General features: G+C 40.5%; 1 protein-coding gene across 5 annotated transcripts in view; it reads right to left on the bottom strand.

The window, feature by feature from the left end:
• Positions 1-8938, bottom strand: part of LOC144272510 (sodium channel protein type 2 subunit alpha) — a 95834-nt gene extending 86896 nt beyond the window's left edge. For all 5 annotated transcript variants that reach the window (XM_077830647.1, XM_077830650.1, XM_077830646.1 and 2 more), the window contains exons 1-3: positions 8672-8938; positions 5351-5469; positions 1-40 (exon numbers count right to left, since the gene is read on the bottom strand). The exon at positions 1-40 is cut by the window's left edge and continues 50 nt beyond it. In XM_077830647.1, coding sequence (XP_077686773.1) covers positions 1-40; positions 5351-5469; positions 8672-8938 — 426 coding nt within the window. The remainder of the gene's footprint in view (positions 41-5350; positions 5470-8671) is intronic.
• Positions 8939-23028: the final 14090 nt, after the last annotated feature.

Here is a 23028-nt window from a genome sequence, read left to right as displayed (position 1 = left end):
GTTGGTCAAAATAGTGCACATAATAAGCATGCTGAACAATGTAGATTATAGTCAAGGAACATACATCAGAAAAATCTCATCATAAAAAGAGTATCACATGAAGATCAACATTTAAGCAAATTTTCATGATCAGGAGCTATTAATCCCTTCACTACTCTGTTGATGCTCAAGGCAAAAGCCCTAAATATCTCAGAATTTTCTTAGTTGTTGCTTTACAGTTAAAAGAGAATAATCAGCCATTGAAATAAAAAAGTCTGACATAAAGAAAATTGAAGTTTTAGAAAGAGATGATAGATGATTTTTTAATAAAAAAGAGTGACTTGAGAAGGGGTGGACTGTAGTGCAATGGGATAATGCAACAATCTTTCAAGTCTGAAGATACGTACACAAATCTGATTTAGCTCATTAGTGTCAAACAGCTAAATTTATAGTTTCTTCCCAATATTGCTATGCTTCACAAAACCACAACATAATTTGGCACATTTTGCTGTCCCTGTTCAGGGCCTGAATATTACATATGTTGCAATGCAGGCCTATAAGACATTGGAAGAGAACACAGAGAAATTTGTCCCATACTTCAGGGGGAAGCCTGAATGACACCGGCTTGTGCTATATTTGGCTTTGATTATAATGTTTAAAAGATTTTGGACCAAATTCTGTTCTCACTAATTCTGATCCAGAGTAAACACTGAAGCAAATCCAAAATCACTACATTAACTTTGATGGAGTTGCTCTGGATTTAACCCATTCACTATCAGGAGAGATAAAACCCACCATTGTCCAATAAACATTAAAGTACACCAAAATGAAAAACATACAGACATATGATATATAAAATGGCCACACGGTGGCACCAAAACCTACAAAATGTTAAGAACATTTGTATTTTAGAGACTTTGAGAACTGCTTTAGCTTGTGGCCTATTACTAAAACATAGGTGCAGAGGGTACTCCTGCTCAGGAATACCAACATAAGGCACAGCAAACACTATGATGTTCCCCTCATGGAGTTTCCTCTGCAATCTTTTGATAAGAAGTGAGGTTTCCAACAATACATTTCCTTCTTCCAAGGCAGAAGCTTAAGTTCTAGCTTCTAAATTACCCCTCCTTCTCTACTCCAGCCCTGTCACAGGATAGCTGGTCCCTGTGAATAGACCAGGCCGAGCTAGCCTGTGCGAGAACAGGTGGGCAACTCAGGCCAATTGAAGGGGACAGGGCTATACCTGGAGCAACAAAATACTGTTGGAGGACAAGAAGAAGGAGAGAGATGGGTGGGATAGACTGTGTCTAGGGCTAGGAGCAGAACCAACTCCTGTGGTGGGGTCCTGGGAGCAAGGGGCCAGGTGTCCGGGAAGCATTGGAGCTGCTGTTGCAGAAGAGTAACAGAGCTGGCTGAATAAGGACTGGCTAAGAAGGAAGCTGGCCAGGACTGGGAAGCTGGAAGAAGCAGGGTTACCAAAGGCCCCTGGGAGGGAAAGCTGTGGAACCCTACAACGAAGGCTGAGCTCAGGGAGTGGTTTTGTTTGTTTGTTTGATTTTGTATAGATGATAAACCTACTTAAAGGAGACTGGGTGTGACAGTGAATACTTGCAAGCTGGAGAGAAGCTCTGCCAAGTCACAAGCCTCATGCACTCTCCTCCAGGCCCCAATCCCTCTCCCCCCACCAACAAATTGCCAGACTCACAGAGAGCCTTCTGCTGAGTTTAGAGAAAGATGAGCAATGCTGTCCCAGAGGCAACTGACCACCACATGTTCTGCATGAGATTTCCATTCTGTGCATGGATACTAAGGGTACAATCAGTTCCTCTTATCTAATCATCATAAAATAATAATGGCTATTAACCCATTCATGCAAAACCACTTTGTCTTAGAGCATTGAGTTAAAACATTAATCTCAGTATGAGAATTGAAGCTTTTTGCAAAATAATTAACTTTTTAAATTCATTTAGCTAAAATTCCACTTACCAAGCAGCCACAAAAGAATCTCAGCTATGTTACTATCACATAACTATTTAATGATGAGAACGACAGAAGTTCTATCCTGACAGTTTCAGAGTAACAGCCGTGTTAGTCTGTATTCGCAAAAAGAAAAGGAGTACTTGTGGCACCTTAGAGACTAACCAATTTATTTGAGCATGAGCTTTCGTGAGCTACAGCTCACTTCATCAGATGCATACTGTGGAAACTGCAGAAGACATTATATACACAGAGACCATGAAACAATACCTCCTCCCACCCCACTCTCCTGCTGGTAATGGCTTATCTAAAGTGATCATCAAGTTGGGCCATTTCCAGCACAAATCCAGGTTTTCTCACCCTCCGCCCCTCCCCACACACAAACTCACTCTCCTGCTGGTAATAGCCCATCCAAAGTGAACACTCTCTTTAAAATGTGTATGATAATCAAGGTGGGCCATTTCCAGCACAAATCCAGGTTTTCTCACAGTGTTATAACTCCAACTATAATTCTGATGTCATTGAGCCCATCATTCCACCCACTTTCCTTAAAATCAAATTATAAATGTAGAAATAAAATGCATAATAATGCCCTTGTCTGTGGTTTGCTTAGCAACAGAAAACTGTAAAAATATAAATATCCAAGGGGACAGAGGAGCAGTGTGCATGGTATATTGTTTTAAAGCAAACCTTGAAAGAGTTATTACAAACATGCACATGACTGCATCAAACCATTAGGATAAGGAGGACATGTTGCATTTAGGTAACTAGTCTATAGTTTCACTTTCCTACAAATAATATATAACATTGGCTTCCGTTCTGTGTGATGTCTTAGTATGCAATCCGCTGGTAAGATCACAACCACTAGGGAAATCTGTTTAAAACACGGAGACTGAAGAGTGTGTGAAGAGGTCAGTAAGTACCTTTATTTTAAAGTTTCCCCCCTATATTAAAGGTTTTACAAGGCTTTTCAATAAAAATAACAAAATAAAGAATAGAATAGAATAGAATAGAATAGAATAGAATAGCAACTACAAAAATCACAATCTCTAGTGTACTTTCTTCTTGCAATATTTAATATCTCTGCCCTCCGAACCATCATGCCAAGGCAGCACATAGCACCCCTTCCAAATCTTTCTGCTAATTTGCAATATTTGAAAGATCCCTTCTTCTCAGAATACTGTTTGCTATGATACCACAGAAATTCAAATCTGAAAGGAGCAGAAGACAAGGGGAAGCAACTCTGAAGAGTTTTTCAACTAATCTAAAATCATGTATTTTAAGAATTTTATACATTGATATATTGCACAGGGCTTACAAATGGTTTTTATAGAAATGCCTCCTAAAAGTTGCATGCCCCTACTGTATTGTTGCTTCTGAGAAGTGTCTGACCATCAGAGCAGAATGGAGAAATAACAGGAACATGTCTTTCCCGCACTGTAAGACACGTGTCCACCCCATTTTTTCATACTGTGTGATCCCAACTACCCACACCAAGATCAGCTCCATGATCCAAGAGAATTCCATACTGGGTTGAAAGGCGTGATATTACCAGCACCGTATTTAGTTACCTTGCAACCTGGAATGGGAGTACAAAAACTAGACATTGAGGGATCTTACAGTAATTTAAAAATAATTGACATGGGGCATTGAACACATTAAAGTTATTGAAGTTACTGGGTTTGTTATGCCAATTGCATGTTAGCTTTAATTAAAGAATGTCCTTTTAAAATCATGTGAGCATCTCCATATATATAGAACACAACTCTGAGAAACAATGGGAGTAACACTATGCACACACTTCAGGGCTCTGATGATATAGAGCAGTAGTTCTCAAACTTTTTTTTTGCGGAGCACTTGAAAATTGCTGAGTGTCTCGGTGGACCACTTAATGACCTTTCCAAATGTTGTTTGTACTGTTAGCTAACTATTGTAAAGTGCTTTGGATAAAAGTGCTATATAAAAAAACTTTATAATAATTAACATTTTTTTGTTCTGCAAATAAAAGCACACAACTCATTTTAATATCAGTAGTCTTACCTTTCTAATGCGATGGATGTGCTCTCTCTCCCCCACCGCAGCAGCCCCCGAGCTCGGGCTGGGAAGAAGGGGGGTCTCTCTGCTGCCACAGCAGTCACAGAGCTGAAGCTGGGAAGGAAGGCCATCTCTCCCCGGCAGCCACAGCCCTGGAGCTGGGGGAAAGTTGCCTATTTCTCTGGCCGCCACAGCTGTGCATGTCCCAAATTCCCTCCACCCCCTCTTCGCGGCCCACTGCCCCCTATCACCTACCCTCTATCCCCATAAGGCCACCACCTCACCTTACATATGCGTCTTCTCCAGGGTCCAGGCACCTAATTAGTGGAGGCACGCCTGTGTGGCTCTACTAATTAGGTGGGTGGCCCTTCGTTCTCTTGTGCGCAGCTGCCCAGGTGCACACTTTAGAGGGAACTATCCACGGACCACCTGAATGGAGCTCGCAGACCACTGGTGGTTCACAGAGCACAGTTTGAGAACATCTGATATAGAAGGACTCAAGTTTAACACTATAAGGTTCAATCTTGCAAACACACTGAGCACTTTGCTTACTACCCTGAGTAGAGCCACTGATGTCAAGGCACTCACTACTCAAGGTAGTGTTTGCAGGATCAGATCCATAGTTACTCCTAGATTCATATGATTTATATCTATCGTAGAAGAGAGACAGAGTCATATGTCGGGTTACTACCATTCAGTTTTTGAGCTTCTCTGTGCACCAGTCAGAATGCTCATGAGCTACTTGAAGATTAAAATTAAAGTACCTCCAGAAATACAAGTACATAAAATGGCAATGGTTATAAGGAGCAAAATAATGATAAAAATACATATAGGACTGATAATTTATAATAAAACTCAGAATTTCAAGGAACCCTATTAACCTACTCTACTACAGTTGTGATCTCAATCAGAAAATGAAAAGGGGTAGAGAAATATTTTCTGCAGCAGTTCATGCAAGCTAAAACTGGGGATCAAAGATTATATTTTTTTTAATGCAAAGTGTTACTGAAGAATTGTAAAGCATTTTAAGCAACATACCTGGAGCATGTGAAAAAAATTACTGGAGAGGGGAATGGGCAAGTAAAATAAGTGGGTAATACAGGAGATGGAAGGAGAAAACATAAGGAAAGTGTGGTAAGGAGAAAAGAAGAGGGAGAGGATTCTGGCTTCTGATCTCACCAGAACAGCAGCAGAAACGAGAGAAAGGGGAGGTAGAGAGAAGAGAGAAAGAAAGAGGATGGAAAGAGCATTGTGGATCATACCTGTCCTGGGATGGCCTACCAGCTGATGATTTAAATACTAAAATAAAAGCAGCATTTTGTTCACTAATATTTTGAACCAACCACTTGAAAAAGGATATGAATGTACCAAAATTTTAATAGCTATTTTTCTAAGAGGATTGAAGGGAGTTAACATGTACACAGCAGAGGTGGCACTGAATCGGAAGATTGCCTTCCCTCTATTCAATACTATAAAAGTCTGAAAAAGAAAACAAAATGAAAAATTGTATTTAGAAAATATGTACAGTGTGGACTCTCATACTGAGCATCACTTGTGCTTCATCGTTTTTTACAATTAGCTGAATGCTGCTCTCATTTACACCTCTACAGACTCAATGACTTCATGTCTAGTTCACCTAACATGCAAGACAGCCTCCAACTGAATTTCTACAAGTAGAATCGTATGAAAACATTTCAACAGCATTATTTAGAAAATACAAATATTCTATGTCTTATTTGACAGAGGACAAAATGTTCTCTAAGTGTACACACCATTTGATATTTGTGTACTGGTGCCTATCTTATAATGCATATTAAGATATGCTAAACATAATTTTTATACATTCATTAAAACTTCAGAATTCCCTACAACAGGTATCTGCAGTATGGTGTCATCCATATAAGGAAATGGTGGGGTGGAGTGATAAACAATGATGGCCTGATTTTTCAAAGGTGTTTTGTAAACCTTATCTCCCATCAAAATAAATGGAATGGAAGATACTCAGTGCCCTTGAAAAAGAGGCCTCAGGTTTTTAAAAACCACGCACTGTATGGACATGATATGGCATATTCAGATTTTCCTCTCATGCACAAAGTTAATTTTTTTCACAAAAAAAGTAGAACTAAAATTTTTTATTCTTTTTTATATTTATCATGAGGCTTTTTTGGCCATGAATACCTCTACCTTTCATTTTTAACGATTTAAAAGCTTATCTGTGCTACCTAATTAGCACACAGAATTCAGTGAAGATTTGTATTTCAATTCCTACCCTCTGCCCACAGCTTCAGTAATAGGTTATATATTTTGATTGTGTTAAAATGGCATTTATAAATGGAACAGCTTTGAATGAAAATATTTTCTTAAAACCAGAGAAGCCAAGAAGGCTCAACCTTTTATTCAACGCACCTTATACACCTAAGTCTCTGAAACATTTATATTCCACATACACATGGGGCCAAACTAAGACGGTCTCTGCTCAGGTAAGCTCAGAGGTGGGAGAGGCTTGAGCTGCTTTCCTCCCGATGGAGGAGAAAGCCATACTGTGAATATCTGTGCTCCTTGACTGTAACAGAGACTTCTTTGCACTGCAGGCAGCACTGGACATGTCGAAAGGGACATAAACCAGTAGTATCGCCAGTGGCCCCACTGCATCAGCTAGGATGGGAGGGCAGCACTTGAGGAGGTCATGCTATGCTTTATGTACAGGTATAGTAAGTGCTGCTGCTGTATCCCTGGAGGCATAGTACTTCCCTCCACCAGAATGAAGGCTACAACTTTTAAACGACACACTGATTCTCACCCCCAGCCCTCTGCTGACTCCCAGAACCATATTTTAGTCCTTAATGAGGCTTTCTTTTGGTCCTCAGTACACTTGGAATTTCATTTGCTTTTCACCACATTTTTGACCCCTTCTCTCCTTGTTTCCCTTGGGACTTCATCCCTTTATTTCAGGAAATTCTGGCTGAAATCCTGAGCTCCTCACACCCTTTCTACTGCCCTTACTCAGACAAATTCTTATTGAAGCCATCATTTGTGTGATGCAAGCTTGCTGACACACATTTATGAAAGGAAAATGGAGCCTGACCTAAATGTACAAAACTCAAGGAAAATCAGTGAAAATTTACAAAAAATTCTGATCATAATGCATAAACTTGTAAAGCATTTAAACCACCATAGTTCAGAAAAATAACCTGGTCTGCAACATCACTATCCCATGGCCAATTGTGAAACTGTTTTAGCAATTAGAAAGAGGCAGCTATCCCATTTTCAGTATTAATAGCAATAATTACTTTTCTGATGTCTAAAGCATAATGATCTTGAAGATAAGTTTCAGATCTCGAACGGTGAGTCCTACATCATTTTTAGTGGAGAACTGAGGGGGGAAAAAACCTAGCAGCTGGCGCCAAATCCTGCTTGCCTTACTCCCAGACTTCAACGGGACTAGTTACTGGAGTAAGGCAAGCAGAATATGATCCTAAATCAAACAACTTCATTTTCAGATATAACTCTCAGTTTAGCCACAGCATGAAGTGTTTGTCAACATGTGAACTTTCAGAACACAACACTGAGCAAATAAAGACACATATTTCTTCTTAAGGCTTCTTTCTATCTGTCTTAAGCTCATCTCATCATTATATTGCTATGGTTTCAGAACTGAAAATGGCTAATGGGGATTGATATAGTTCCTTGGTTTGCTCAGTTAATGTATGACTCTTAATAGTGATTGGTTTTTTGTTTTTGTTTTTAGAGAGTACTAGTTAATTCTCAAGGGGAATATATTTCCATATACAGCAAAAAATCCTGAAGACAGAAAATTCCATGAATTTCAGCTAGCAGAGTTTACTCTGGCTTATCCTATGATGGAGCGGGTTTTTCTGTTGTTGGAGTATGTACAGTGCACGGCCCGAAACCTGAAGATCTGGGACATTGGAGGAAACAGGGCCTTGTATTTCTGTATTTCTCTGCCTGGCTCCAATGGGACATATTACAGGATTATGCAAAAATTTTACCTTTCTATATTTCTATTTCAATAACATATTTTTAAAGAGTATAATAAGAAGTTTTTTATGTTATGAATACTCCAGCAAGGAGCCCTACCTCTTCCCATATTTTCCTACCACTTTGACTGCAAGCTCTCCTTTGAGCCCTCTATTACAGCAACCTTATTCTGGATAAGGAACATGCTTCAAAGACTAACAGTCCTTCACCCAAACTATCTAGGAAGAAGATACAATGTCTCTGTAGATTACAGGGTGAGGAGGAATGCATTAGGAGCACACTGGTATACTATCTCTGCCTAACGCCTTGCCCCGACAACCCAAAGCAATGAGAGAATGGATCAGGAATAAAACCTAAGTTTTCCACATAATAGTGAAGAAAACAAGCAAGAGGGCCATTCAAGGCAGCTTTTCAGTGGGTTTCATAATGAAAACACTGACATCCTTAAATGACAATTTCACATACAGATACAATAAGAGTGAAATGCCAGAATAAACCAGGGGCCTGATCCTGTAAACATGTTTTACTGGATGCAGTGCCAAAGAAGTCAACCATTGGAGCACTACATCTGGGTTGGGCCCAAAGTAGTGGAAAAAAGGGAGTCCTGCAGAGGGTCTATATCATTTTAATACTCTTAATCTCTAACAGAAACATCTTAACTGCAGTCTTAAGAAACACTCACTTTTTTATTGATATAATATGGGTCCAGATCCTCCAAGGGCTCAGACACCATTCCTGGAGGTATGTCGCCGTAAATAAATGGCAGTGTCTTTCCTGCCTCCAGGTCACTGTTTGGTTTTGGTCCATTTTCATCATCGTCATCTTTACGTTCTTGTTTAGACTTCTTAGCTTTTTCTTCAGCAATACGTTGTTCGATAGCTGCAAGTGACTCTCTCGTGAAATAATGGAAGCTGTCAGGTCCTGGTGGTACCAGCACTGATTGTGCCATCTTTTCATCCTGCACCTCTTAATTACCGTTTAGCCTCTCACATAAAAAAGTGCTAAAAATATAAAAACACAGAAAAATATTAGACTACCACCACACAAGCAATTTAAATTGATATACCTTCGTATCACTGTCTGTAGGGCAATTTATTAAATAGGATACTTATATGAGAATGAGGTGTTGTGAAATTGATCCATTCATTCGTTTTTCTTTCAAGATAGGGCATTTAACTTTTCATTTGGTCTCTTTTAGATGTCTGGAAAAATAACAAACCTTTAAAATTGTAGTTTAAAATTAATTTATTGCTTATGAAAAGTGATGAATTGGCAGCTATAGAGAGTGTATAAACTAATTTTAAAAGTAAATAGAAAAATTGTTTCTTTTCTTTCTCCCCGAAAAATGTTGTGACCATTCTAATGAATGAGATAGTTACTGGGTAGTATAAAAGGATGTTTTCCCGCACACTCACTGAAATAAATTAACAGTTAAAAGAGTGTTTATTATGTGGTGTCGGGTGGTGGGAGCATCCAGCACAATTGCCCTTTTAACACTACCACCATGAAAGGTCTTATGTCAGACCAACCCTCCCTCTGTGAGGAGGTGTGGCTTCCTCAGTATCCCATCATTGACACTGAAAGCATCAGCCAGAAGGATGCTTGATAGAGTGTGAGGTGCTCCCTCTTTTCAGGGACAAGCATGTTGGCTTCACAGATTAGGGAGCAAGGAACCAGGCTTAAGTACCTGAACGCAAATCCCCTTTCTGGTAACATATCATGTGCTGAAAGAATTTCTGTGATAAATCCAAATTGGTCTTCGCTACGAAACAGTCTTAGACCCTTTATTATCTGTTGCTATCTTTAAATTGTGTATATTTTGCGTAATCTTCAGAACTGAGAACAGAACCATCTTCTTTTAAAGCCACCTTATACTTCTGCCGAAAATGACAAATGGAAAATATTTCCAATGCAGAGATACTATGATCTGAAATAATGAATGTAATCTGTGCATTTGATAATTTTCCCAAGATTTTTTATCTGAATGGGGAAATTATATTATCCATGTAATAAAACTGCAAATGTAAATCAAGATTAACAGCTTCAGTGCCAGATGATATACCAGAAAAGCAATTATCAACTTAAAATGATGTGACAACCTGAATTTTCCTGCACAATCTGTTTTTTCATTTCCCTACTAAGTACACATAGACTTTTCCGACTCCACCACAGCTGCAGCAACTTCATGTTTTCAGAGCTATCTGAATAGAAGCTAACACCATGTCTAATTCTCCATTCTTCCGTCCTCACCATACTCATACCCATCTCCTCCAAAACACACACACAGCCATGCTGCAACTTCTGCAGGTACATCTGTGAAACATGCTCTCCTACTGCAGTCAAATTCACCTGGTGCATCCTGCCATGGATGTTTTGGAGAAAATTGCTGTTGGAACACATGTATAGTTTGGTGGCAGCAGAAGGGTTAATTATGAAAATGAAAGTGGTCCTACTGCAGAATCCTTACAGATTTTATTGTTAATGATAGAAAAAGACAGAATCCTCTCTAAACAGTATAGGTTACAATTTAAAAATGCATTACCAGTATAGAACCTTGCACCTGTGTGGATTTGGAACGACATCATGAAGAATGTAGCTAAAATTCCATCATGCCTTTTTCTTTTTTCTTTTTAATTCTCCTTCAACAGACCACACCTAACTTCCTGCTAAAGGATCCTGGTTATTGAAGTAAAAACTGGCATTTCCTGTGCAAGAGACTACTAGCTGCTGTAATTGTTACAACCATTAGATGGCATTCATATATGATCACAAGACATTTCTGTAAGATCACAAGACATTTCTGTAAGAAACCAACTGCAGAATTCAACTAGAAACTTTTGATACTCAATTACTTGCTTAACCTGAGGCTTTTGGATTGAAACTCTGGCTTTTACAGAATCTTTCCAGTCTCCATGACTCTCTAAACTCATGCAACACCTGTTGATGCTGAGGTCACAGATATTAAAAGTGCGAAAATTACACTGATCAAAAGAGAGGAGGGATAGAGAAACGGGTGTTGCCCAGGCTGGCTGCAACTACGGCAGTTCTTGAGACCTATGGTAGTCTAGATTAATTGAAAGTAAGGGATACATAATTTTTCTAATTAATTAGATATATTTGATGTCTTTTCAATACAAGCAGCAGAGAAATGCAGCCGTTGGGTGCAAATTGCGGGTAGAGGGTGGCAGGTATGGGAGCTCAGTACTGCACTGAATCTATGCACAGCTATGCAGCCAGGATTTACAGTGCCCAAAACAAGATGCAGAAGCAGGAACCTCAGAAACTTGACCCCGAGGCAGCCCACTGAGTAATCCCCTTTGGGCCCCACTCCAAATGCTACCTTATTTCCTTTTCCTTTTCTCTCTCCTGCTTTCTCTGGATTTTCTATTCTTAACTATTTTTGTTTTTATTTATTTTTTTCATTTACTCACCTGGCTAGCTATCCTTTCCTTATCTCTTCACCACTATGTTCTATCACTCACTTTTTACACCCATACTTACTCTTATCCATTCTCTCTCAAGCACTCATTCATTCGTTCTTTCACTCCATATCCATTTCATTATCCAGCAGCTACCGCTTTTCTCTTGGGTTGTGAAGAGGAGCCCAAAGAACAGTGGACCACTGCAATTTGAGGCTGGAATGGAGAAGGGAGGAGTAAGAAAACCATGAGGCACAGGAAAAGCCCACTCCTGTGGCCTTGACAGATGGAGTCAGGAGGGAGGGAAGCATGAAGCCACGCTGCAGCTTTAGGGGAGGAGGATTATGAGACAGAGCCCCAGATTCAGAAGAGATGCCACTCTGGGGGAGAGGGTACAGAGGCTCTAGCAAGAGCCATTTACTCAGGTAGTAAGGAGAAAAGGAGAGAAAGGTGTCCAGAGTTTCAGGAGGAGGAGTGGAAGAAAAATAGCTGTGTGATTTTTTACTGTGGTCCAGAGCCCAAGGGGAGCCACTGCAGTAACTCATGCACTGTGTGCAATCTCATCATCAGAGTATTAGGTAACAAAATAAAATCCCAGAGGGGTCAAGGCTGTGTCATTGTTCAGCACAGCAGTGCTCAGAACCAGGGAAGCTCTCTAGCTAGGCAAGGGTTGATGTGCAGGTGTGGTAGAGGCATACCACCCCAAGCTTAAGACAATTGCTTTAAGTATTCCCCCAGCAGCAGCCCTGTGTGTTCTAGGTCTCAACAAATAACAATGTATCTGTCTTGATTATTTCACTTTGCTTTAGACTACAATTTCCCACCAATACACCTTTAATTATTCTTTAAATACATAATTTAAACTATGCAAATGTACAACTCAAATAGTAACTATCCATAAATACAGTTAATATGCTTAATTCAAAGACATCACACATTAAATACTTTAAGTCATGAGATTTCTACTATAGCGTCTAATGTCATGTGGATTATATACATACAATACATAGATATGTATATGTATACATAAAAGCTCAAATAACCCAAATACCTCAAAAGCTTGCCTAATCCACACAGTTCGGGTAAGAAGTCTGATTCCATCATTATTGTAATGTAAGATAATAAGCACCACAAAACTAAGCAGGAATGCTATTCTCCCTCTGCAAAGGCCATCCTGTATCCTGAAGAACAAAACAACACACATGTACAGAAAGGAGTGATATATACACAATGAAGATATAAGAAAAAAGGGACCAAGCGACACCCAGAAGAAGAAAATAGTGAGAGACAAGTAAAAGGACACAGAAATAGCAAGCAAGATGAAAAAAAGACATTTGCAATACTAGAAAGAAGATGACCGAAAGCCTTGATCCTGCAGTTGACAAGAAAATCAGTGGGGAATACTCATAGCAGTAAACAATCTGATTGGATAATAGACTTTAAAAAGTGTGGATGTTATATTAGTAGTTAATTTGCAAAAGTTGCATAAAAAAGTTGAGATGTGTGATTTTTATTGTACTAACGTAGGGATTTGAGATTCTATGGCACCACAACCCAAGCTCTAACATCTGCATGCATAGGTTAAAAAAGGGGCAGTGGAGACAGAGAGAGAGAAAGAAACAATGGCAAAGTGTGAAGTGAAGTGAAAGGGCACTGTGGAGTGGACAAGAGGGCAGCAAGTACAGCACAATGTATGCTGCACTACAAAGAACTATATAGGGAGTAGAATACATTAGTACAGCCTGGATGTGACAAAGATAGGGATGACCACTGGAAGAGCTGTATCTGAAAATAATGGGCTGACTCTGCAGAGAAGCTGGAGATGGTAATAGCCACCTAAAATCTTGATTGAGTTTATAATTAACCATACCTAAGATAGATAAGATCAGCAACAAACAAATGTAGACCTCAATCAAATAAAAAATACAATATAACCTACATGTACACATTTTTTAAGTATACGTAAAACCACACAAAATGTTAATGGAGAATGAAAAGTTGTTATGATAAGATAGTAGCCAGTCTTGATCACTGTCTCAACATAGGCCTCCAGGTCAAAGGAGCAGCCAATGATGAACTCCATGAACATCTGTCTCACTAGTGATATCTACCCACACTCCCTAAAATGTGGGCATTTCACATGCAAACTTCTGAAAATGTCCTTAAAATGCTTCTTCTTGACCATAAATATCACTTGTGTTTTGTCTTTTACTTATTCAGAGAAAAAATCATCCCTGTGCTGAGGGCCCACACAAGGGGTAGAATTTAAGTGGAGCATAAGTGATGCTCAGAGCCTTGTGTAGGAGCTCTGCACTGGTGTGAATTTCACCCTCTGATAAGGTAGATTTGAGAGAACCCTGTCATTCTTTTTCTGACATCCTAGGAGCATTCGGCACTCCAGCTAAATTAATCCTGGCTAATGAACCCTCAAGAAAAACAATTTACCAGCTTTTCCCGCAGGGACAGCTAAAAAATAACTACGTCCATTAAATGTAAAAGTGGAGAATTTAAATGCACAATTCAGCAAATTCCAAAATCAATGTTCCTATGAGCACAGCAACCATGTTGCACATAAACTGTAATTCTTACCACCACTGTGCTGTAGTATTTCTCATACACAATTTTTTCTATATTATTAGATACAAATATGAAGCATGTTCAAGGATCCTAGAGTATGTACTATACTATGCATGCTTTACAGAGTCAATTAAAGTCATTTATATGTAAAGTATAAAATAAACCTTATGTTTAAAATGGAATTTCTTCTGTCTTTATTTTTTTTAAGAAAAAATATTTTACTCTTCTGGACTTTGAAGCTTAGATGGCTTCAGAAAACTGGCAAATGTAATTCATTTATCTAACTTTTTGGGTAGAATGGCACAGCCATTTCCCATATCTTAGGAGGTCTACATGAGAGTTCCTCTTTTTCAAATCTTAAAAGCCATGTAGCTAACAAGGAACATCACACTGGTGCTCCCCCTGACAACGTTACAAAATATGCAGTAGATCTACCTGCAGGGTCTCAGCCAACAGTTCCTGTGTGTCCACTTGCTTTGACCAGCACACTTTATAAACAGCCAGATTGCAACCCCTCTTACTCACGTTTGACTGATGGCTCAACAAAGCGAGGGCATCACAATCTGGCCCAATGTGCATGCCCTTCATAGCCCTTTTATACCTTCAGTACACTTTTGATTAAACAGTTAAGTTAACCCCACGCACGCATACGCAGTACAGTCTTCATTAGTCAGGCATTTTTAAAGCTTAGAAACATTTTCTAAGCAAAATATACTGTACATATATAGTGTGAGATTTTGAAAGGATCAAAACTTGGTCAAATCAAAACCATATATTATCAGAACACATTAAGAAACTTCTCCCCAATGAAGTCTATTTCCATGTCAAATTTCAGTTTTTTACCTTCAGCTGTTTCTTTAAAAAATAGTCATTTTTTTTACATTGGGAAAAGTACATATATTTCTAACACTCTCTCATATTTAAAATGGCTGAACAGTTTTTACTTAAACTTTCCAAACATTCGCCTTTAAGAAGAGTGAAAGTGTGGCCAATTTCAATTCCAGAAGTAAAAGCTCCACAGAATTACGTGCAACTGAAATAGGGTATGGCATGAAAATAATTATGCAACTTTAACCAAAGTGTAGGGTCACTGCAGTTCCTACTATAATTTACAATGCAGCATGTTAATGTTACTCTAAAAACCTTAATCTTCAAAATGCCTGAGTTTTGTGTGTTTAAATTCTCAACCTTAATCTTGCATTGACAGTTTGTTTTTTTACTTAATTTTCTCATTCCTCATTCTTAAAAGAGAAAAAAAATCAAAAAAGAAGAAGAAGGAATGAGAGTTTTTAATTATGTTCCCTTCGTATGTTAGATATTCAGTCAAATGCACTGACACCTTAAGGAAGTGCTACAATCTCTTCCTTTACATACTGTGACGAGCATGTATTGCATTCAGAAACTAGGTGCGGCTGGTATTACAGGTTTGTCACATTACAGGTGGTTCACAGGACAGCCCAGAAAAGAGGAGGAATTGAAGGAACGGGGTGAACCTCTGGGGGGTTTATGCTTCTGACAAAGTTTTGAGGAAGATGGGAGATAGATTGCAAGCTTGTCAAACGTGGTTGGAGGGTGAGATCAGAGGGGGGTCATGAGTCTGGAACACGAACAAACAAAGGGTTGGAGACTTGTCACAGGCCACCTGCAAATGGGATTATGACCATATTATGGGTGTCTAATTCTACGCACAAACTTCCATGTTCTGTTCTCACCTCAGGGTGTGCTGGCCTGGGGTGGGAGAGCCTTGGTGGGTTGTGGGGGATAAGGTCAGGCCTGAAACAGGCTCCCAGCACATTCTGTCACAGCTTCACTTTACTCCCTTTGGCCTCTCTCATCCCCCCTCTCCCGGGTGTTGCCCACGCAACCTGTTGTCTTCTCCTTCTCTTCCATGCTGCCAGCTAAGGAGCAGATGGAACAGACAGTAAAGGACAGAGTTGCTCTGCCTTCATCGCCAGCATCTGGCTCCACAGTGATCCACTGTGGCCAGGAAGAATAATTGCAGGAAAAATTCTGTTCAGTCCCTGTAGCCCCACTGCATGCATGAGATCCCAGCAGTGCACTGTATGAGAGAATGCATAACACTTGGCATCCCTGCCTAAGGGAGGGAAGTTGGAAGCTGGGAAGCTATTTTTTGAGGAAAGCCAGGGATCAGGTCAGCCCGTGGCATGAGTTACAACAGCCTCGGGATTGCTGTTACATTGGGTGCAATGGTCCCTAAGGGGACCAGGATCACCATTGGCCCTCTAAGTATCCTTTATGCCAGGCAGGTGGCCTCCAGCAGGAGCAGGTGGCATATGGCCAACTCTAGGCTAGGTGGAGGACTTTACTAAGTAAGGAAAATACCAAATTACCCTGTAAGGAAAGTTTAATGGCCTCAATTGCAAGAGTTATTTTAGCGCTATGTATGCCAGGTTCCTGTTACTATAGCATTAAGAAAATAACCCAATTTACTGAAATTAAACAAGGCTAGATGCCTGTTATGAATTCTTGCATCAGATGAGTGTATTTCACTATTATGGTTACAGAAACAAGTGTCTAAAACAATGTGGTGAAAAGAACCAGAAAAAACAAAGGTAAAATCTGTATGAGTTTAAAGACTAAACTATTTGAGGAAAGGCAGACCAAGTGGAATAAACTGATAAAAGTGTATTACTACAACAGCCATATTATAACAAGTACTGTCTCATCTCTGGTTATCCTTTATCTTGTATATCTGGCACCCTCACTTTTATCATTTACATAAGAAACCGTCTTTTTCTGTCAACAATTCTATTTATCTTTAGTTCAAAGTCAGTAAACAAACAGAGGCTGCACAGAATCCCGCCAATCAGGAAAGGGCTCACTGGGAGAGCCAATCAGGAGAAGGCTTACTGGAGCAGCTCATATATATAAAGGGCTGCTCAGGTGAGCAAAAGGCAAGCCTCCCTGGAGGGCAAGGGGGAAGGACTGTCTGCCAAGGGGCGGGGCGGGGCACGGCACGGCACGGCACGGCACGGCACGGCAATGGAGCAATAGGGAAACTCTTGGCTGATGATGACTAGACTGAGGCCCTAAAGCGAGGGCAGGGAAGGTGCTAGGGCTGGGGGAAGTGGCCCAGGGAAAGTAGGCAATGTGAATAGGAGGAGGGGCAGTAAGTGTCTACCAGCTATAAGGTCCTTGCCCCCCCCCACACTCTTTCCCCCTACTTGCCAATGAGGAGAGTGGCCTAAATCCAGACTGCATTTTGGCCCTGAAGCCAGGGGCAAGACTAGAGATTGCAGTTGGCCGCTGAGGCAAGTGGAAGGACTGAAGTCCGGGAGTCACATGGGTCGAGATGGTGGAGGAAGTGGAATTAATGGTGAGTGAGACACTGCTACTAAAAGGTGCCCTGGTGGTCCAAGAGAGCAAATTCCCAGCATGACCGGTAGGAGGTGAGTCAGCACGGCTACAAAAATCCTTTGGTTTCTGCATAGCCTGAGCAGAGTGAGGCTATGCTGAGTCCTTGTGCAGTTAATAAAATGTGATGTGACTTCTCTCCTGCCAAACCTGACTCCTGAATGCTTATTTAAACATTACTGTTATAAACATATGAAGGTATTTAGGATTGAAGCCCCATATCAGTCTTAACTATAGCACAGTTACAAGAAATTCCACCGTGAATAATTTTTATCTTTTGGGAACAAGGGTATTATGCAGATATAAGATTTTAATATCATTGTAACACCCAATCAGTGGTTCTGGGCAACTAACATTAATCATAGTTCTGGTCTGAAAAGTGACTGTGATGTTGTGTAGTTACACATTTTTTATGTCACACTGATTTTTAGATCACTACTGCTCAGTTTACAAGTAAAATTATACTATGAACATAAGAATGGACATACTGGTCAGACCAACGGTCCATCTAGCGCAATATTCTGTCTTCTGACTGTGGCCCGTGCCAGATGCTTCAGAGCAAATGAACAGAACAGCGCAATGTATCAAGTGATCCATCCCGTCATCCAGTCCCAGCTTCTGGCAGTCAGTGGTTTAGGGACCCCTGGAGCATGGGATTGCATCCGATCATCTTGGCTAATAGCCATTGATATCTCTGTCCTCCATTAACTTATCTAATTCTTTCCTGAACCCAGTTATACTTCTGGCCTTCACAACATCCCGAGGCAACCAGTTCCACAGCTTGACTCTACATTGTGTGAAGAGGTACTTACTTATGTTTGTTTTAATTCCTAATGCCTATTAATTTCATTGGGTTACCCCTGGTTCTTGTATTATGTGAAGGAGTAAATAACCGCTATCATATCCCCTGCTTAGTCATCTCTTTTCTAAGATGGACAGTCCCAGTCTTTTAAATCTCTCCTCATACGGAAGCTGTTCCATATTCCTAATCACTTTTTTTCTCTGTACTTTTTTTTCAATTCTGATATCTTCTTTGAGATGGGGCAACCAAAACTACATGCAGTATTCAAGTTGTGGGTGTACTATGGATTTAGATAGAGGCATTATGATATTTACTGTCTTATTACCTATCCCTTTTCTAATGATTCCTAACATTCTGTTAGCTTTTTTGACTGCCACTGCACACTGAACAGGTGTTTTCAAAGAACTATCCATAATGACTCCAACATCTCTTTCTTGAGTGGTAACAGCTAACTTATGCCCCATCATTTTGTATATATAGTTGGGATTATGTTTTCCAATGTACTTTACTTCGCATTCATCTACATTAAATTTCATCTGCCATTTTCTTGCCCAGTCACCCAGTTTTATGAGATCTCTTTGTAACTCTTCAGTCAGCTTTTGACTTAACTGTCTTGAGTAATTTTTTATTATCTGCAAAATTTGTACCTCACTGTTTACACATTCTTCTAAATCATTTATGAATATGTTGAACAGCATAGGTCCCAGTACAGATCCTTGGGGAACCCTGCTTTTTACCCCTCTCCACTGTGAAAACTTACCATTTATTTCTACCCTGTTTCCTATCTTTTTAACCAGTTACTGATCCACGAGAAGACATTGTCTCTTATCCCATGACTGCCTACTTTGCTTAAGAGCCTTTGGTGAGGGACCTTGACAAAGGCTTTCTGAAAGTTCAAGTACACTATATCCTTTGGATCACCCTTATCCTCATTTGTTGACTCCCTCATGATTTCCCTTTACAAAAGCCGTGTTGGCTCTTCCTTGACATATCATGTCCATCTATGTATCTGATAATTCTGTTCTTTACTATAGTTTCCACCAGTTTGCCTGGTACTGAAGTTAGGCTCACAGGTCTGTAATTGCAAGGATAGCCTCTTCAGCCTTTTTCAAAAATCGGCATCACATTAGCTATCTACCAGTCATCTGGTAGAGAGACTGATTTAAGCAATAGGTTACATACCACAGTTAGCAGTTCTGCAATTTCATTTTCTGCAATTTGAGTTTCTTCAGAACTCTTGGGTGAATACCATCTGGTCCTGGTGACTTATTACTGTTTAATTTATCCATTTGTTCCAAAACCAAATCTACTGAAACCTCAATCTAGGTCAGTTCCTCAGATTTGGAAGAGAAAGAATGGTTAAAAAGAATGTTTCAGGTGTGGGAATCTTCCTCACATCCTCTGCAGGGAAAGCCAATGCAAAGAATTAATTTAGCTTTTGTGCATCACCTTGTTTTCCTTGAGTGCTCCTTTAGCACCTCTATTGTCCAGCGGCCCCACTGATTGTTTGAAAGGCTTCCTGATTCAGGTGTCCTTAAACATTTTTTTTTGCTGTTAGTTTGTGTCTTTTGCTAGTAGCTCTTCAAATTCTTTTTTTAACCTACCTAACTTGACTTGACAGAGTTTATGTTCCTGTCTGTTTTCCTCCATAGAATCAGATTTCCAATTTTTCAAAGATGTCTTTTTGTCTCTAACCCCCTCTTTTACTCTGTTTTGTCATGGCGGCATTGTTTTTGTTCTCTTACTGGTTTTTTTAATTATTATTTTCGGTATACATGTAGTTTGAACCTCTATTATGTTTTTAAAAGGTTTCCATGCAGCTTGCAGGTATTTCACTCCTGTGACTGTTCTTTTTAATTTGTGTTTAACCCGTCTCCTCGTTTTTGTGTAGTTCCCCTTTTTGAAGTTAAATGGTATTGTGGTGAATTTCATTGGTATTTTTCCCCCTACAAGGGTGTTCAATTTAATTACATTATGGTCATCATTCCTGAGTGGTTCAACTGTACACCTCTTGGATGAGATCCTGTGCACCATAACGTACAAAATCAAGAATTGCCTCTTTCCTTGTGGGTTCCAGCACTAGCTGCTCCAAGAAGCAGTCATTAATGGCACCTAGAAATTTTAACTCTGCATCCCATCCTGAGACGACATGTTGCCAGTCAATATGGGGATAGTTGAAATTCCCCATTTTTATTGGGTTTTCTATTTTTGTAGTTCTCTAATCAAACTGAACATTTCACAATCATCACCATCCTGGTCAGGTGGTCGGTAATATATTCCTACTGCTATATTCTTATTATTCAAGTATGGAATTTCTATCCATAGTGATTCTATGATACTGTTTGATTCATTGAAGATTTTATTACATCTGTCCTTATGCCTTCTTTCACATTACTGCCACTCCCCCACCAGCACGACCTACTCTGTCATTCTTATATATTTTGTACCCTGGTAATACCATGTCCCATTGATATTCCTCATTCCACCAAGATTCTGTAATACCTGTTATATCAATATCCTCATTTAATACCAGGCACTCAAGTTTTCTCATCTTAGAATTTAGACTTCTTGCATTTGTATACAAGCACTTATAAAATTTGTCAATATTTAGTTGTTTGCTTTCCTGGGATGTAATTGAATGGTACTCTCTTTCATTTGACTAGTTCCCTTCAGTTCTTTATCAACTTCTGTACTTTATCAACTTCTATCCTCTCCTTTTTACTAGGATATAGAGTATCCTTTTAATAAATCCTCTGCTAAGGGATGTGTCTGTCTGAATCATGTGCTCCTCTGTACCTCTTCCCTCCCCTGCCCCTTAGTTTAAAAACTCCTCTACGATTATTTTTAATAAGTGTAATATAATATATGCAAGCTTAATGTGGGATCTGAAAGTGAATCTATATTCTCCCTCGCTCATACATCATCACTAGCATTAAAGATCCTGCAGGCCAATTTTGGTCTTTTTAAACATGTGTGGGAGGTAAGTTTGAGAGTCAGGACCCCTCACTCAAAATGACCTGCTGCAAGAAACCTTTCTTTTAAACCAGAGGATTTTAGACATGTGTTATAGCTGATAGTAACTGTTGTTATATCAGATGGTAAGGGAGGCTGGTTACCAGGACACAAAACATTTAAGGGATTAAATGTCAAACCTAACACCTTAAAATACACTTAAAATCAGCTAGAAGCAAGTGCAGCTCATAGAACACAAGTGTAAAGCGCTGTTGCAAAGCATCACTATGCAAGTGGATTGCTGCATTCGCTGCCATTTCTGAATGGTCTCAGGTACAGCACCAACTCCATCTGTCCAGTATATCATTTCCATTCATGATATCTGAGTATGGGACTAACAGAAGGAAATGGACAGTTTGGTGGTAATTGAACTGAGGATGATAGATGAGAAGTTGTCTAGAAGAAAATGTAAGGAGAACTACTCCCCTATTAAAACAAGTGGATTTGCAATGGCGGTTCTGTTTCTTTACGCCTGCTCTGAGAAAGGGGCCCTGTGACAGCCAGGCTGCATAGAAAAGGGAGTGGAAAAAGGTTGCCTAGCAACTGGTCCTGGAAGCTGCAGCAGGAGAGTTGTGACCTGGCAGTAGATGAGCAGCATGAGAGGGAGGAGGAAACGGGGGATTTTCCACAGCCACCATAAAATTGAGGAAACTTTAGAATTAAAACCATTCTCCAGGCAGAAGGTTTTTCAAAAGGAAAAACCTCCTCCCCCTGCTTCAACAGAAACTAACCAAAATCAAGGGGAAGAAACAGAACTAAAGGAAAATAGCAGCTACTAAGTATTCAAAATAAAGGAGTAAATCCGAGAGGGGCAGAGTCAGCCCCTGAGTAGGGCCATGGAGGCTGTGAAAATACGGCAGTTCTGCTGTGCAAAGGGGTGGGTCATCATTAGGAAAATGGTACAAGGATGGCCAAACCCTGCAGGAGCCCATAGGAGTTGAACCACAGCAGATGCTGTATCATTGATATTCAGTCCTCCCATTGTGGGGACTATTCGGCTGCAGTAACTGCTACATACTGTCTCTGTAGCTGTGGAGTGTGGGCAGGATTTCTACCGATCACTCGTTCTCCCAATGAATGGACTAGCTATTCAAGTTGGATTTATCCCATTGTGAAGAGAGTTGAAGGGACACCATCAATTTAAAAATTAATTTTGTCAAAGGTTTTACCCCATTTTAACAAGTAACACCTTAAATAACTATAATTAAGCCTGCAAGTCTGTCACAGAAGTCACGGATTCTATGACTTTCCTTGACTTCTGTAGTGGCCACTGCTGGCTCAGGGGTTGGGGTTGGGAGGTGTGGGGGGCCACTTACCTCAGGTTGGAGGCTCCCTGGCTCCCACTGGCATGGCCCTGCAGCTCCTAGGTGGCAGGCTTCACGCACTGCTGGCAGGCCCCGCCCCTGCAGCTCCCATTGGCTGTGGTTCCTGGCCAATGGGAGCTGCGCAGCCGGCGCTTGTGGCAGGAGCAGTAGGCAGAGCCCTCTGGCTCCTCTGCTGTTTAGAAGCTGCAGGGACATGCTGAGCCGGGTAGGAGGCCTGCCAGTAGGGTGACCAGGCAGCAAGTGTGAAAAATTGGGACCGGGGTGGGGGGGGGGGGGCGGGGGGTAATAGGAGCCTATATAAGAAAAAGACCCAAATATCGGGACTATCCCTATAAAATCGGGACATCTGGTCACCCTACCTACCAGCCCCGCCAATTCTCCCCCCCAGCACCAACGGGGTTCCAGGCCACCTCCCCCAGCACAGCAGCCACAGCACCTCTGCCCCCCCCGCCCCCCGAGCACCTGTTCCTCCCGCCCACGTTTTAGTTAGGGGTATATAGTAAAAGTCATGGACAGGTCACAGGCCGTG

Source organism: Eretmochelys imbricata, chromosome 11, assembly GCF_965152235.1.
Source record: "Eretmochelys imbricata isolate rEreImb1 chromosome 11, rEreImb1.hap1, whole genome shotgun sequence".
NCBI classification, from domain to species: Eukaryota; Metazoa; Chordata; order Testudines; family Cheloniidae; genus Eretmochelys; species Eretmochelys imbricata.
Note: the sequence above shows the minus strand (reverse complement) of the source record. Positions and strands in the feature narration are given on the sequence as shown.